The sequence below is a fragment of the Mizuhopecten yessoensis genome, unplaced genomic scaffold (genome assembly GCF_002113885.1).
Source record: "Mizuhopecten yessoensis strain PY_sf001 unplaced genomic scaffold, ASM211388v2 scaffold4373_2, whole genome shotgun sequence".
NCBI lineage: Eukaryota > Metazoa > Mollusca > Bivalvia > Pectinida > Pectinidae > Mizuhopecten > Mizuhopecten yessoensis.
In genome coordinates this window covers 68,387-86,694 of record NW_018405514.1, presented here as the reverse complement: position 1 = coordinate 86,694, position 18,308 = coordinate 68,387, and the positions used below count along the sequence as shown (strand labels likewise).

At 35.6% G+C, this 18,308-nt stretch overlaps 2 protein-coding genes across 4 annotated transcripts in view; both read right to left on the bottom strand.

Annotated features, from left to right (window-relative positions):
* Positions 1 to 2,628: 2,628 nt before the first annotated feature.
* LOC110448885 (sulfotransferase 1C2-like) lies at positions 2,629 to 13,319 on the bottom strand. 3 transcript variants are annotated; one of them, XM_021495367.1, is made up of 7 exons: positions 12,991 to 13,319; positions 12,190 to 12,275; positions 11,204 to 11,385; positions 9,816 to 10,127; positions 3,931 to 4,040; positions 3,643 to 3,829; positions 2,629 to 3,140 (listed from the first exon to the last, which is right to left on the bottom strand). In XM_021495367.1, exons 3-7 carry the CDS (start codon positions 11,373 to 11,375, stop codon positions 3,022 to 3,024), a joined length of 900 nt encoding a protein of 299 aa, XP_021351042.1. In that variant the 5' UTR covers positions 11,376 to 11,385; positions 12,190 to 12,275; positions 12,991 to 13,319; the 3' UTR covers positions 2,629 to 3,021. The 3 variants fall into 3 exon arrangements, with proteins under 3 accessions (XP_021351042.1, XP_021351041.1, XP_021351040.1); XM_021495366.1 differs by lacking the exon at positions 12,190 to 12,275 and adding an exon at positions 7,409 to 7,420 and having other exon boundaries at positions 3,931 to 4,028; positions 12,991 to 13,318; XM_021495365.1 differs by lacking the exon at positions 12,190 to 12,275 and having other exon boundaries at positions 12,991 to 13,317.
* A 2,654-nt stretch (positions 13,320 to 15,973) lies between these two features.
* The window catches only part of LOC110448920 (sulfotransferase 1C2-like), a 44,027-nt gene continuing 41,692 nt past the window's right edge, over positions 15,974 to 18,308 (bottom strand). Inside the window, exons 4-6 of the mRNA XM_021495431.1 lie at positions 17,677 to 17,786; positions 16,700 to 16,886; positions 15,974 to 16,377 (exon numbers count right to left, since the gene is read on the bottom strand). Coding sequence (XP_021351106.1) covers positions 16,259 to 16,377; positions 16,700 to 16,886; positions 17,677 to 17,786 — 416 coding nt within the window. The 3' untranslated portion in view covers positions 15,974 to 16,258. The remainder of the gene's footprint in view (positions 16,378 to 16,699; positions 16,887 to 17,676; positions 17,787 to 18,308) is intronic.

Below are 18,308 nucleotides of genomic sequence, written 5' to 3'. Positions count from 1 at the left end.
GTCTTTCTAACAAACTAGCGGCCTTATAAATGACTGTTATTTGATAAAACTATAGGTACATGAAAACGAATGAAAAAGAAAAGAATCTGTTAAGGGACATGTTACGATAGATCCATTGATATTCCATATTGAACGGTGTTACGAAGTTACACCGTCTCAATGAATTATAATAATTAAATATACACATTATAACACAGTAGTTTTTATCTTGGTATGAGATAAACAGCCGTACATTGGATTAACGATGGAGTTTTGCTTACACACACTCATCAGACGGAAATGGCTACAGTAGGGGCTGGAACACTTCTGACACATTGGATGGATAGCAGGACACCCCAATACGTGTAAGCTGGATTAACTTATATGGGGTATATATCATCGTTCACTGAAGGTATGATTACATATTACTATATTTACAAATTGCGGAAGCCAGAGCAAAACATTCATCTACTCTTTTAATCTTCTTTCACTCTCAGTTCTCTGTAAAACGTATCTTTGTGCATGTTATGTTAACGCTGTTCGAATTTTCCTTAGTTCGATTAATTGTCTGCAGACGTGTTGTAGCATGCATTTATTAGCTTTTCTTTATAGGTATGACATTAAGGTTTCTCGATCATCTGTAAACAGCTCTCTTCATAGTGCATAGTCTGTTGACGTTTATTTCTCAAAAGATTTTTTTATTTTTTATTTTATCGAAATCGACAGATGACATTTCTTTACTGTGGATTTTGGAATTCTTGCCAGCCTTCTCATCATGCAAACTATTAGCTGGATACGATATGAAAGATGAACGTGCGACAACACATAGGTTATTGATCTTTTAAAATTTGGTAATAGATACAGTTTGTCGAAAATGAATAGCCTAGCACCATACAGTTGTCTTATCGTTATACGTGTAGAACTAATCGGTGATACAATGGCCAAAAGGTGGAAATACAAATAAATCTAATCTACTGTTGAAACAAACCCAACAAGTGCGTGAACCCTTGTTATATTAATTTCAAACATAAGAGGAGTACTTGTTTATTTACGAAATAATCAATATATGAGCACGCTTCTAGTTGGAGAAGATATCACGAGGGTGAAGAAATGTTGGGGAATATATCACGAGGGTGAAGAAATGTTGGGGAACATATCACGAGGGTGAAGAAATGTTGGGGAATATATCACGAGGGTGAAGAAATGTTGGGGAAAAACTAACGAAAGCTGCGAGCCCCTCGCGGCCTGAGCTGTTTTTTCTCTCTTAAATGTTCGAATCCCGAGTTATAGTTTCAATCATATATGTTGATTAGATCTATTCTACCAAGTAAAATGTTGTGAAGTCTTGTTTTGCGTCTACCTCGGTGTCAATACGCCTTTGTGACCCACACAATCTTCTTTTGCGAATGCAAACACTTTTCACGTGATGCGAATATGTCTTCATTTCCTTAATAAACTGCGCGATTTTACTATACCGATGTATTTAACATGGATATTTTTTTTTAAAATTAGGTCATGCTATTTACAACCAATCTATAGACATCGCTCGTCAACCCATGACATCAGCATTTGACGGATTTCAAGTCACATTCGCATTAGGATCTCGGCGGGACATCATGAGCGTGACCTCGACAATGGAAATGTTTGTTTGTCTGCCAGCAAATCTTCAAATATATTAAACTAAATGTGTGTACTCTGTTTCGACAAGGAACACCAGTCCCGAGGCTCGCTTGTTTACGGGGAATATAGAGCGACTGTGGGCAGTGGGCCTTGTTGTTTAATAATACTTTTAAATTGTCTGAGGGTATAAAGTCACAAATACATTTAAACTATCTTTAACTTTGTTAAGAAAATAAGTAGATTTTGTGTGTTAAATGAATTAGTTAAGTAGATGTGGTGTTGTAATTAATCACCAAATCTACTTAACGTTTATGTTATGTTTTGGATTGTGAAACTCTTTTCCAAATTGAGTTAACTTTCACATTAAGACAGCATATAGTTTATTTCACTTTTCTTTAAATTTAATAAACTTTATTTATTTTACAACAATTATGAAACAAGTTATTTCAACTTATATGAATCACTTTTGATGGCCCGGATTTTAGCGCGCAGCGGGACTTAATGTGGGAGGAAACCGGAATACCAGGAGAAAACCCATGTGATCGGGCGGGTGACCCCATACATTTTCACGTCCGATCGGGGAATCGAACCCCGGCCACATTGGTGAAAAAAACAAGTGCGCTATCCACTGTGCAACCCGACCACTTTTCTTCAAGAAGTTACATGCTATCACCCTTGCTTATACAGTTTATAAGTCACAGTTCATTCGCTACTCTATTGCCTGTATCAGGAATTGAGGCTTGATGAGGACGAAAACATTACGTAGCCATGATCTTCTGTATCTTCTGCCCGATAAATCACTCTAGGCTGCGTATTTATACGGTAAATTGCATCACCGTGATCTAGTGTATGTCTCAGCGAATTCAGATTTGCCATGGTTTAATGTCTGTTTACTATTTATTATTATACATATATATATAAAACATATCACGAAAACTACAATTAGCCAGTGCTTTCGCCCATCTTGGGGCTGTTCAGGCGATTTGAACTTATTTGTGATGTCACAACGCGGAAAATTTCGAGCACCTCTTTTTAGTTTAAATTTATAAATTCCGTATGTTTGATATGTTCCGATGAACCAGGTATTGTGCTTTGAGAAGATTTTTACAATCAGATGTTTTTTTAACGTTTACTCTTGAACAATCTTTTCATTTGAACATTAATAACATTCTCCGTTTCTTTTTCCAGATATATTTCATTGCCTCATTTAACGTAATTACATTCATGTAATCATTTTAAGACGTCGGAATTTATAAACGTCCGCATTATGTGAACTTTGTTTATGACGCCATCGACAAAAACATATTTTACCATGTCCTTACGTCGATCTCGTGTTAAAATATAAGTGTAAGAATCCACATTTAAAGTGGATTACTGCTTTATTCAATTTAACGAAACACAATGCTATTTATTGTGTGAGAATTACTCGAAGATAAATTCATCGAGCGGCAGCCTCATTTCTTCCATTTTCTCTTTGTAGACAGCATCAAACTTTTCGTTCTGCGCTACGGTGAATGTGTTCTTCCAATCGCCAACTATTCCTGTAAAAATTCAAGCAGTACTATTTCGTTTACTATTCAAGTGATTTTGCATTGTTCATCACAATAATACCGTTAGTAAATGCGTCCTTCATTTTATCTTCATGAGCACGACCGTAATATATTTGATACGTCATTTATAATATTGTCTTTACAGTGACTATTTTTATTTGTTTGTATGAGTTTGTGATTAAATTATTTTAAAATCATGATTGTAACTACATTGTATATATATTCGATCAAATTTTGAGCCACTCATGGACAGAATTTGTATAGGCCTGCCTGTTATTCAATCCATTTGACTATTACATCTGTCAATAAAATTTGTTGAAATGAAATATGTGTTTGACTGATAAGCTCAATACAGAGTATTATAAAAAGCTATCAAAAGGCAGAATATACTGAAAAAATACGTCTTCTTCAAACAATTAAAAGCATAGAAGATGGATAATAATCATCCGTAATCTAGCTCGTCGGATACCAGTACAGATGAGTAGTAGGCTACCTTTCCTATAAACAGGCAGTCTTCCTCCTTCAGTATTATTCTTCCACCTATCTGTTTCTCCGGTCTGTGTGTCATGCTTTTTCTTTAGTCGTTCAAAGGATACGTTCTTCTCAACTTCATGAAGAAATGAACTCGTTCGTTCGAGGTTTAAAAACTTTGATATTTTGATGACATTTTCAAACAGATTCTGAAACAAAAGCAAAAAGAAAGAATGCATTGGTAATTTAGATTGGGCTATTCCTCCTTTATTTAACTAAATATAATTTTGCTATTTTAAACAAATCATACCTTTTTAAGGTCTTCGTATCGAAGATTTAAAATCTGCAAGTCTTTATTATTCCGTTTGGCTTCTTCCCATTCCTTCAGGTACGTGAACAGTGAGCAACCAACACCACAGACTGTAATAATAAAACACATGTACGTGAACACCCACTAACCGATACCACAGACTGTAATAATAAAACACATGTACGTGACAGTGAGGAACCGATACCACAGACTGTAATAATAAAACACATGTACGTGAACAGTGAGTTACCGATACCCACGACTGTAATAATAAAACACATATACGTGAACAGTGAGCAACCGACACCACAGACTGTAATAATAAAACACATATACGTGAACAGTGAGTGACCGACAACCACGACTGTAAAAATAAAACAAATGAACGTGAACAGTGAGTAACCGATACCACAGACTGTCAAAATAAAACACATGTACGTGCACAGTGAGTTACCGATACCCACGACTGTAATAATAAAACACATATACGTGAACAGTGAGCAACCGACACCACAGACTGTAATAATAAAACACATATACGTGAACAGTGAGCAACCGATATCACAGACTGTAATAATAAAACACATGTACGTGACAGTGAGGAACCGATACCACAGACTGTAATAATAAAAAACATATACGTGAACAGTGAGTAACCGACAACCACGACTGTAAAAATAAAACAAATGAACGTGAACAGTGAGTAACCGATACCACAGACTGTCAAAATAAAACACATGTACGTGAACAGGGAGTAACCGATAACCACAGACTGTAATAATAAAACAAATGTACGTGAACAGTGAGTGACCGACACCCACGACTGTAAAAATAAAACAAATGTACGTGAACAGTGAGAAACCGATACCACAGACTGTCAAAATAAAACACATGTACGTGCACAGTGAGTTACCGATACCCACGACTGTAATAATAAAACACATATACGTGAACAGTGAGCAACCGATATCACAGACTGTAATAATAAAACACATGTACGTGACAGTGAGGAACCGATACCACAGACTGTAATAATAAAAAACATATACGTGAACAGTGAGTAACCGATACCACAGACTGTAATAATAAAACACATATACGTGAACAGTGAGTGACCGACAACCACGACTGTAAAAATAAAACAAATGTACGTGAACAGTGAGAAACCGATACCACAGACTGTCAAAATAAAACGCATGTACGTGAACAGTGAGTAACCGATAACCACAGACTGTAATAATAAAACAAATGTACGTGAACAGTGAGCAACCAACACCACAGACTGTAATAAAAAAACACATATACGTGAACAGTGAGTAACCGATACCACAGACTGTAAAAAGAAAACACATGTACGTGAACAGTGAGTAACCGAAACCCACGACTGTAATAATAAAACACATTTACGTTACAGTGAGGAACCGATACCACAGACTGTAATAATAAAAAACATATACGTGAACAGTGAGTAACCGATACCACAGACTGTCAAAATAAAACGCATGTACGTGAACAGTGAGTAACCGATAACCACAGACTGTAATAATAAAACAAATGTACGTGAACAGTGAGTGACCGACAACCACGACTGTAAAAATAAAACAAATGTACGTGAACAGTGAGTAACCGAAACCACAGACTGTAATAATAAAACACATGTACGTGAACAGTGAGCAACTGATACCACAGACTGTCAAAATAAAACACATGTACGTGAACAGTGAGTAACCGATACCCACCACTGTAAAAATAAAACACATATACGTGAACAGTGAGTAACAGATACCACAGACTGTAAAAATAAAACACATGTACGTGAACCGTGAGTAACCGATACCCACGACTGTAAAAATAAAACACATATACGTGAACAGTGAGTAACCGATACCACAGACTGTAATCATAAAACACATGTACGTGAACAGTGAGTAACCGACACCCATGACTGTAAAAATAAAACACATGTACGTGAACAGTGAACAACCGATACCACATACTGTAATAATAAAACACATATACGTGAACAGTGAACAACCGATACCACATACTGTAATAATAAAACACATATACGTGAACAGTGAACAACCGATACCACATACTGTAATAATAAAACACATATACGTGAACAGTGAGTAACCAATACCAACGACTGTAATAATAAAACACATGTACGTGACAGTGAGGAACCGATACCACAGACTGTAATAATAAAATACATGTACGTGAACAGAGAGTAACCGATACCACAGACTGTAATAATAAAATACATGTACGTGAACAGAGAGTAACCGATACCACAGACTGTAATAATAAAACACATGTATGTGAACAGTGAGTAGCCAATAACACAGACTGTAAAAATAAAAGACATGTACGTGAACAGTGAGAAACAGACACCCAGGACTGTAGAAAATAAAACACATGTACGTGAACAGTGAGTAACTAATACCACAGACTGTAAAATAAAACACATATACGGGAACAGTGAGTAACAGACACCCACGACTGTAAAAATAAAACACATGTACGTGAACAGTGAACAACCGATACCACAGAATGTAAAAAAAAAACACATGTGCGTGAACAGTGAGAAACCGATACCACAGACTGTAAAAATAAAACACATGTACGTGAACCGTGAGCAACTGATACCACAGACTGTCAAAATAAAACACATGTACGTGAACAGTGAACAACCGATACCACAGACTGTAAAAATAAAACACATGTACGTGAACCGTGAGCAACTGATACCACAGACTGTCAAAATAAAACACATGTACGTGAACAGTGAACAACCGATACCACATACTGTAATAATAAAACACATATACGTGAACAGTGAGCAACCGATACCACAGACTGTAAAAATAAAACACATGTACGTGATTCCTTCAGGTACGTGAACAGTGAGCAACCAACACCACAGACTGTAATAATAAAACACATATCCGTGAACAGTGAGTAACCGATACCACAGACGGTAATCATAAAACACATGTACGTGAACAGTGAGTAACAGACACCCAGGACTGTAGAAAATAAAACACATGTACGTGAACAGTGAGCAACTGATACCACAGACTGTCAAAATAAAACACATGTACGTGAACAGTGAGTAACTAATACCACAGACTGTAAAATAAAACACATATACGGGAACAGTGAGTAACAGACACCCACGACTGTAAAAATAAAACACATGTACGTGAACCGTGAGCAACTGATACCACAGACTGTCAAAATAAAACACATGTACGTGAACAGTGAACAACCGATACCACATACTGTAATAATAAAACACATATACGTGAACAGTGAGTAACAGACCCCCAGGACTGTAGAAAATAAAACACATGTACGTGAACAGTGAGCAACCGACACCACAGACTAAAAATAAAACACGTGTACGTGAACAGTGAGCAACCGACACCACAGACTGTAATAATAAAACACATGTGCGTGAACAGTGAGTAACCGACACCCACGACTGTAAAAATAAAACACATGTACGTGATTCCTTCAGGTACGTGAACAGTGAGCAACCAACACCACAGACTGTAATAATAAAACACATATCCGTGAACAGTGAGTAACCGATACCACAGACTGTAATAATAAAACACATGTACGTGAACAGTGAGTAACCAATACCACAGACTGTAAAATAAAACACATATACGTGAACAGTGAGTAACAGATACACACAGAGTGTAATAATAAAACACATGTATGTGAACAGTGAGTAGCCAATACCACAGACTGTAAAAATAAAAGACATGTACGTGAACAGTGAGTAACAGACACCCAGGACTGTAGAAAATAAAACACATGTACGTGAACAGTGAGTAACCGATACCCACAGACTGTAAAATGAAACACATGTACATGACTGATATCCACGACTGTAATAAATTAAAACACATATACGTGAACAGTGAGCAACCGATAACCACCACTGTGAAATATAACGTCTCCTGTTAGACCCTTTTTAAAAGTATTCAATTTAAAGAAAAGATTTCTTACACTAGACTTCCATGAAAGGCAACTGAGCTGAGGTCTACACATTTGTATAGCATTCACAGTATAGGTAGCTAACATCTTTACGAGCCTACTAAACAGAACACCTGAGCTATGATTTTTACCGCTACAGTTATTAAATGTACATATCAACTGGATAGTACATAATACCACTACACTTACAACATTTACAAGGAAACTGAACAGGACTTAAAACCACCACACTTACTTAATATACAATGAAACTAAACAGACATAATACCACTACACTTACTGAATTTACAAGGAAACTAAACAGACATAATTCCACTACACTTACAACATTTACAAGGAAACTGAACAGGACTTAAAACCACCACACTTACTTAATTTATAAGGAAACTAAACAGACTCAAAACCACCACACTTACTTAATTTATAAGGAAACTAAACAGACACAAAACCACCACACTTACTAAATTTACAAGGAAACTGAATAGACATAATACCACTACACTTACTAAAGCTACAAGGAAACTGAACAGACATAATACCACTACACTTACTAAATCTACAAGGAAACTGAACAGACATAATTCCACTACACTTACAACATTTACAAGGAAACTGAACAGGACTTAATACCACTACGCTTACTAAATTTACAGGGAAACTGAACAGACATAATACCACTACACTTACTAAATCTACAAGGAAACTAAACAGACATAATTCCACTACACTTACAACATTTACAAGGAAACTGAACAGGACTTAATACCACTACGCTTACTAAATTTACAGGGAAACTGAACAGACATAATACCACTACACTTACTTAATCTACAAGGAAACTAAACAGGACATAATACCACTAAACTTACTAAATTTACAAGGAAAACTGAACAAACATAATACCACTACACTTACTAAATCTACAAGGAAACTAAACAGACATAATACCACTGGACTTACTTAATTTACAAAGAAACTGAAGAAAACTTAATACCACAACACTTACTAAATAAATTAAACTAAACAGTAGGTAACACCTTTTTACTTATATAGGTCATATTGGTTAATATCACTTCAACAACTTTATACATGGTCAGATTAACTGTGATTACTGTCGCTTGACTTATTAATATACGTGTCAACTCAACACCGGTTAACACAACTACAGATTTGTACTTTATTTACAGACCGATTCACTGTACCATCAACTGAACAGTACTCAATACACTAACTCACTGTACCATCAACTGAACAGTACTCAATACATAAACACCTACTCCATGTAAGTGTTATCTAAACTGTAGTTTATACCACCACCCCTACTTGTGTCGAACTTAAACACCAACAACCATGTACATAAGTATGTGATTGAGCGAAAATACAAATGGCCAGATTCACATCTCGGACCTCCAAACTGTAGACGAGCTCTCTACTAATTGAACAACCATAACATACAAATGGTATCGAGATTTAGACAAAGTAACCGGAGGTGGTGGCTAGCATTGCGTGTTAATAAACCATTATAGAAGTTGTTACATGTATTAAATCAACAGGAAATCATCTACATTAAAGAAAACATGCAGTAAAAGGATATATCTACCTTATTCCTTATTACACCAAATACTATAGTAATAATAATATTGTCACACACCAAAACAAACCAACGTTATATAGCAAATCAAAGGTTTAGAGAAATGTCCGGTGTGTCTATTGAAGTTTGTAATTGCATTGATCTCTAAATGAAATATTTAATCCATAATTGAACTCTACATTGGAAAGTAAGAAAGAAAAGTAAAACAAGTTATTTTAATTCTAGCTTCATTCACAGAAATTTCAAACATCCCTATAACACTGAATACAAATAGCCTTACATTCATCTGATAGAAAATACTTGAGGAAGCCGTCAAAAGTGCCTTCGTATGCCATATTCCTCATGCTTTTGAAGAATTCGTAGAAAGACAGCACTGAATCCTTGGGATTCCTCATCACCTGTATAATTTTGATGTCGCCTCGTTTTGCCGCGTCAGGGATAAACGGGTATGCTGCATGAGTGAGATACATGCGCGGTGATTGCAGCTTTTCAATATCGCTGATTGGATGAAATTCCATCACAACCGGTGTTCCACTGTATTCCAAATTGTTTCCACGTATCATCTGGACCATGTTAAAAACCCAGTGAGTTCCTGTCGATAAAATATCTTTCATAATGACCGTTAAAATGACGGACGTGTAAGCTGTCTCAACATAATGATGTCATAACAACATTTGATTCCTGGGCATATGCCATGAATCGCGTTTTACATTATTTAAACTTACAATTTAAAATGCTATAAAGGTATCGACGCAAATACGAATAAAACAAATAAAGCTAGTTTTATTTATTTATACAAGGGGGCAAATCAGTAGACAGAGCGGCATGTTTTCGCGGGAAAATTTGAATTCTTCGTTGGAGATCACCTGTGTTATGCAAAAATAAGTGTCAATTTCGTCAATTATACCTATACATCAGAATAATACTTCGTTTATAGCAGATTAACATGCATTTATAATTTGTATTCTCCAAATATCAATGGTAATTATCTATACCTAGCATTGCACTGCCTTTTACTTAACACCCATCGTACCCCATATTAATTGAAATACTTAATCATCTAAGAGAGTTCTCATCTTATTTTTACACTATCGCGACATCTATTTGCTCTCCCGAGCCCCGATACTTGCAACCAGTCCTTAAATTCCATAAAGAATTTTCCAGAAGCTGTTTCTACTAGCTACAAGCAGACAAGAGACTTGAGACAGTTTACTGCATCCTCGGTATCCAGGAGTTACGCTCACTTTTGCTCTCTACACCCTTAGAATATGTCATAGCAAAATTGAAAGCTCGTTGCGTGCCACCTTGTTGATGAGACAAGAAGACTAGTTCGATCCTTTGATGTACATCAAACAAATCTCGCGGTCACGTAACGGTAATATTGACAGGCTTTGAAGTCGGGCGTCTCTCCTTTTGTAATCTTCAAAGGACAAGTATCAGTCTAGCGATTGGTCAGGTTTTTTTTTACCTGGGACCAATCAAAGAGCTATCTTCGTGCCTTCAATTTTGCCATGACATATTCGAGGGGTGTAGAGAGCGAACGTGAGCGTAACCGCTGGATATCGAAGATGAGCTTACTGATGCATATTATGCAATCATCTTTGAGATCGTGTCAATCAAGATAATTGTAATTCCGCAAAAGTATGAAGCACCTTAACTTAAGATTACCTGATTTAGGAAATGTACATAGGAGAACATCGTCAGGCTGACCCTTGTAAGCAGCAACCTCAGCTAGGTGATCGCCGACATTTCCTATAACGTCTGGGTGGAATGTCCGCCCCTGGTAACGTTTATAATGCATTCTGTTGCCATATTCATCAACGATGTTGACAAGCTCCATACCTTGAAGTCTAAAATAATACCATTTATAAAGGTATGTATTCAAATACGACAATATTTATACATGTTATCTTATGTTTCATATCTGGTGGTTAATTATGCAATAGCAGTACTCTAACGACAATAGATAATATATGAACCATCAGCATGTCTCTGAAACCTCTTGAGTGGTACATATGTGATGTTAGATACTACCTTAGTATGACTATACTCATATACCAGATAGTTGTCTGCTTATCAATATGGTACCATTGACCAATGAGTCCCCACTAACTCTTAACAGTCAGTTCTGCTTCCATTAGATCATTCCACTAAGCCATTCCACACCAGATTTGATTACAATCAAATAGTGTACCTGCGATGCTCATCTAAATACGATATCAATAGCTTATACTTTCCAACTTGAATTATGAAGAAAACTCTTGTTCCTCACTGATACTACATTATAAATCACTGAGAGGGCGCTCAGAATTAATGCTTTCTCGATACTTGTCCGAGGAACAGAGCTAATATACATAATTTTCATATAAATACGCATCAACATAGTGCATCCCTACAGAGATGCCAGGAACGTATTTACTACTTGTTTCCCCATCCCTTTTTAATATAAGTTGGAGTCAGAATAACAACAGAGGTCCCGGTGAGATCCTTAGCGGAGGGATTCACACATTATTACCACTGTTCTATTTTGTATAAGTTACAATGTTTGCAGCGAGCAATATAGTCACATTATTTTGTATCGGGCATTGTTGAAATGTCGTGAAAATGGTTGTTTACCTGTGGTTACGTGCAGGTATGTGAACATAATAACTTACCCTATACGCTACGTTCGAGATAAACTATATCATTTTTGAGATGACTCATGCTTTTTCTTTTCTAGGTCTGGGTCAACGTGCTCGGTCTACATCAAAATGAGAAATGTCTTTACAACTACAGTTATATGAATATTATATTTCGTCATTAGTGTGGGATATCAAATCCCGATAACCACGTGAGAATGTATTGGATGCATCTTTAGCCATGTGCGTGGTATACATATATATATTAGACGTTAACGCATTGTGTATGTAAATGTCTAAGATATTGACATGTTGTCGTATATTTGTAAAACAAAAATGTGCCAAGTGGGCATCTTTAGCCTTGAGTATCGTTGATGCCATTTTGCATGTGAATGTCTTAGACAATTCCAGTTTTCATTATTTTTTGTACAAATAGAGTTCTAATAACATTTTTAGAATTTGTGAATGTAGAACTAGACAAGTATTGAGTAAGTTACTAAATGCTCATAGACTGAGCACTGTCGGAGAATACCCAGGCAGTACGACATACATACGATGTATAATAGGATATGTTGTAGGGTCAAAACGCATAGCTTAATACCAGTCATATAGAGCTTCTTTATTGCATATGTTAGACAACTTGGACATAGTTGTGCATTCTTACTTTATTTAAGAAATATTCAAAATAAAACGTATAGAGGATTCGACTCTCCGAGCAGACATTCACCTCTATCTCCCAAGGCTACCATCTGAGCTAGGCCAAGAGTAATCGACATTTTGTAAAACAATACATACATGTAGCTAGAAAGCTACTTTGTTTGATCATGGTAAGCTTACCTATTCTTCTGTTCACTTCTATATTAAGATTTTACACCGACATCCACATCCCCGTACACTGTGTTATCTGCGAGTAGAAGCTGGTCTAGATACCATGTGACCTCGGGGTCGTGCCCGTGACGATACATATATGAGGATACATTTGCGTGTTATCAACGGTTCTTTTTGTGTCTATATCTGACGTAATACAGGCTTATATCTACAGCTACCAAGGGACGAGCCTCGCAGATTACGATATAAAGTCACATCACGTGTCAGGTCGACGCATATCTTGTTTACTTAGTTAAACCACAACAAGATCATGTTACTACAGCACAAGATTTGAGCAATTATCGGATAATAACATAAGGATTTGATCTATATTTATGATATTACAAGACAAGGTTTGAGTTATATTATTATTTAACATAATATTTGAGCTACAATATTATTACAACACATGATTTGAGCTATACTTTTTACTCCAATGCAAGATTTTAGCTTATGATTTTACTACAATATCAAGATATAGAACAGGTATACCACAGAAAGCAGGCTAATAGAGATTGTATGTGCATACTGTACATAACAACTGAAATAACAGGATACAAAACATCGAAAAAAATGAAAAAAAATAAAGATAGAATACTCAATTATAGAGCTTTTATGTTAATTAATTTGAAATCACCTTGTTTCTTTGACATTACTAACCGTATGAAAGTATTCTTATCATTTAACTAATTTGGTTTCGGATTAGGATTTCTGGTTTTAAACCGCACGCCAATCAAGCTGATGCACGTGGTTCAGTGGGAGGTAGCTCGTAGGTGTTGGTAGAATTTAATAGGATCTAACGTGATTTGTTTAAATTTTATATTTTATTTTATATTAAATTTTATATTTTATTATAAATATTGTATGTACTGTATTACATATGATTTGTTTGATGCTGCAGGGAATATTTCCAATCGGAGGAAGTTGCCCCTAAAATTGGAATCTATGAGTTCCGTTCCGCTATTCTGTAAGCTGCTAGCAATCCGTATATTGTTGTATTATGTCTTCGACCGGCTTAGCTAATACCAAAACAAAGTCATTGTTGAAAATATTGTACTTTACTGTAAATCGGCAGCTTTTTTATATTTTTGTTTTGTTTATGCTCCAACTTCAATCGAACACACAGCCAAATATGGATTACTCGTGTTTATAACTCTAGAGAAGTGTTCTATGAATTCTCTTCCACTTTTTTTGTATCATAACCTTAATTAGTAACCTTAATCATATTTTATTGTATTTAGATTCTCCAAGATTTTTGCCCTTTGCTCCGTTCAAATGTGTAAAGTGATCGCGGACTATACAATTTGACCTCGAGGTCAAAGTTATTTATATCGTAATCTGTGCGAAAATAACATAGCTACAAATCTGTGTCTACAAGGGATGTTTTTGTTTCGGAAAACCTAATAATATCAAAACAGCAAAATCAACATTTACATATACTTTGTGAAGAAGTAATATGTATTCAAGAAAGCTATCATTTCATTTTTACTGAAATTGCAAAGATATCTACAACAGTCCATTTCCTTACAATAACCTCAAATGAACTCTCTACACTAATCAGCAGCGGTGACTTAAGGTTTTTTAAACATCACCATTGTCATGTAGAAAACCACTAAGAAAATGAAAATATACCTTAGATTTATACATGACAGTTAGCTCACACATATTTCTACTAAAACCGTTTTGAAGTCATAATCATATTTATGCTGAAAAGAAGATATTAAAATATAGCTGTATTCAACGTAAACAGATGAAATGTATTTGTTCATTATTTTATATCCTAATGTGGTGTTGATATTCGTTTTAAGAATCCTTGAAGGGAGTGTGGCATATACAGATGGAGATGGAGCGTAGTACAAGGAACCCTGGGAATGACAGAGATAATAACGAAACAAACTCGATGAGGGAAATCACGAGACCTATAATAATTCATTTCTTAGGAAAAATGGCGGATAAAAAGCTGCACTTCAAAAGATATTTTCATGATCAACTGACAATTGTTTAGTTTTATATAATGGAGAAGAATGTATTTAATTGCAAGGTATACTTTTGGCTCAGTGTTGGGTTTGCATAGTTTCACAATCTTTCACATACAAACAAGCATGTAGGTGCTGTCACGTGTTTGTCTAACGTTCATCTTTGATACAATTTAAATAAAATGTGTTATCAGTAAAATCGATCATTAATTACAGAATTTTCTTTACTTATTGTTAATTGATATACAACTCAGTTTATTCCATTTCACCAGTTCTCTCAGATCACCAACGACAGGACGGATTAAGCTCTTCACGTTTTTTTTTTTGTTAACAAAATTGGAAAATTTGCTGACCTTACCTATGTATATTAAAGTGTTCTATATTACTTTAGACGGCGATTTTTGGCTTTTTCGAGGATTTTAGACATTCGTAGCCAATGATTTCACCCGACAAAGTCTTATAGAAAGCGATCTGTATGACAAAGGTCGTTCTTCATCATAAAGACAGTTTCGTCATACGAATAGATTTGGGCGGGGTCTTCTCGACCGTGATTGGTCGGTAAGTAACAACAATAAAATGTTGTTATCACAATGGAACTACAATGATATCAGCCTGATTAATCATTACCACGATAATTAAACGCTTTTCGTATGAACCTCATCTTTAAAATAACAACGTGATATGTAGGTTACGTTTTCTTCTGTCATGTGTACACAAAACAGATAACTACCAGGAAAACCCCCACGAAACAAAAATAAAGATAAATGTTATAATATACCTCTAACGGATCTACCCACTATTCTAATACATATAGCGATAGAGAAGACTATTGTGGAATAGGCCTAGCTGAAACAACTAACAACTTTATAATAACCTTTCAATATGTCTGTTTATTTATGCAATCACTTAAATGGATATGTTAAAAAGGATATTTCGATTACATAACGATATTCAATTTACACAAATCTATATCCATACATTGATATCAACAGCGTTAAGAAATTAAGATTTTTTTTAAAGATATATATACAATCATTGTAAGACCGCGTTACAACATTGAATAAAAAAAGCAGGTCAAGGAAGTAAAAGGATATGGTTACCATTACACTTTTTGGTTATTATCGCGGTTTAGGACACCCAACGACATTAAATTCTTTCACGCTAAGATGCGTAGAACTTGCTTTAGGAAATACATGTAGTTGTGAGAAAACAAGTTTTTAATGTAATTTTATCAAAGCACATTGCTATTTGTTGTGTGTCAACTACTCGAAGATAAATTCATCGAGCGGCAGTCCCATTTCTTCCATTTTCTCTTTGTAAACTGCATCAAACTTTTCGTTCTGAGCTACAGTGAATGTGTTCTTCCAATCTCCAATTATTCCTGTATAAAATTAAAATATGCATGTAGTACTATTTGGACGCAATCGTTATGAACATGAACCCCTATAATACCTTAACTATAGATCAGGTATGTATTCATGTAATAATACTATTCATATGTTTGGAAATAATCTGTGTATGTCAAACAGGATGTAGTTAATGTAGCCGCTTTGAATTCGCCCTATTATAAGAACGATCGTTCAATCTTTAACATGGTATCAATGATATAAACATCACAGTGTGAATAAGTACTTTTTACAAATTTACATTTCTGTGCATGTATTCGACAGATCAGATGACATTACAGGTAAATAGTAACCTACCTTTTCTATAGACAGGCAGTCTCCCTCCGTCGGCCAAATCCTTCCACCTATCTGTTTCTCCAGTCATCGTGTTGTGTTTTCCCTTTAGTCGTTCAAAGGACACATTCTGCTCAACTTCATGGAGAAACGCATCCGTTCGCTCGAGGTTTAGAAATTTTGTAATTTTTATGATATTTTCAAATAGGTTCTGAAAAAAACCCATGAAAGAACGTATTAGCTTTATTTTGTTTAGTATAATGAAATATGATATATAAAAATGATAATATTCACAAACAAATTCTATCTCCTTCTACATGATTGCTTAGGGCAAGTATCGTTTACTATTTCTTTCCTGATCAGACACTTGGGAAACACACGTCCTTTTTCCAAATTGGATCCCAGGGCTCAAGGATGCTAAATATCAGAATGGGTTGAGATCTGTTATCGGTTTTTTGAGGAACAGTTGAACTTCCCAGATTCTTATATATATCATAACATACAATATTGCTTTACCTGGTCATTGATGTTACAGATCAAATATAACAATAATTTGTATAGTCCTTCAGGATGATAAGGTCTTTGAAGATTAAAATATATAACAGTATCCCTTTATCGGGGTCATCTAATGCCCGCCCTTCCGGTCCTTGATATTACACTTCCTATATTTAGATAGAATAAAATTGCCTTGCACGTTTATATTTCAACCAAACATAGTTACAAACCGTGCAGTCCTTCCGAAGGAGAAGGTTTAATTTTACACTTAATATTGTATTGCTTTGATTCCTACTGCTCACCCCTTATTGGTCTACAGCCTTCATTTGAACAACATAGATCCTGAATTTGGTTAGCATGAATTAAGCCATTATGGTGATTGAATCCTTATAAGACTTAAAGTCATCATTTTCTCCGTGTTAGCCTCACCTGTAAGTCACAAAAGGCAATATTCCCTTTCAATTAAATTTTGATCATTTAGTTTTATCATTTCATTCAAATCCAACCTTTTTGAGGTCTTCGTATCGAAGATCGAGAATACAGAGGTCTTTATTATTCCGCTTAGCTTCTTCCCATTCCTTAATGTACGTGAACAGTGAGCATCCGATACCAAAGACTGTAAAAATAAAACACTTGTACGTGAACGGTGAATGACCGACAACCACGACTGTAAAAATAAAACACATATACGTGAACGGTGAGCAACCGATACCATGAACTGCAACCCCCCCCCCCCCCCCCCCCCCCCCCACACACACACATATACGTGAACAGTGATTAACCGATACTCACGACTGTAATAATAACAAAAAGGTTCGTGAACAATGAGTAACCGATGCTCACGACTGTAATAATAAAACACATGTACGTGAACAGTGAGTAACCGATACCCACGACTGTAAAATAAAACACATGTACGTGAACAGTGAGCAACCGATACTGACAGACTGTAATAATAAAACACATATACGTTAACAGTGAGTAACCGACACCAACGACTGTAAAAATAAAACACATGTACGTGAACAGTGAGTAACCGACACCACAGACTGTAAAAATAAAACACATGTACGTGAACAGTGACCAACCGAAACCAAAGACTGTAAAAATAAAGCACACGTACGTGAACAGTGAGTAA

Excerpts from the sequence above, each read along its gene's own strand:
- LOC110448885 (XM_021495367.1), bottom strand. The coding sequence starts at position 11,375 with ATGGAGCTTGTCAACATCGTTGATGAATATGGCAACAGAATGCATTAT. Across the intron at positions 10,128-11,203 it reads ATGTACATTTCCTAAATCAG|GAACTCACTGGGTTTTTAAC; the intron begins GTAATCTTAAGT and ends TTTTATCGACAG. Across the intron at positions 3,830-3,930 it reads GATACGAAGACCTTAAAAAG|AATCTGTTTGAAAATGTCAT; the intron begins GTATGATTTGTT and ends CTTTTGTTTCAG.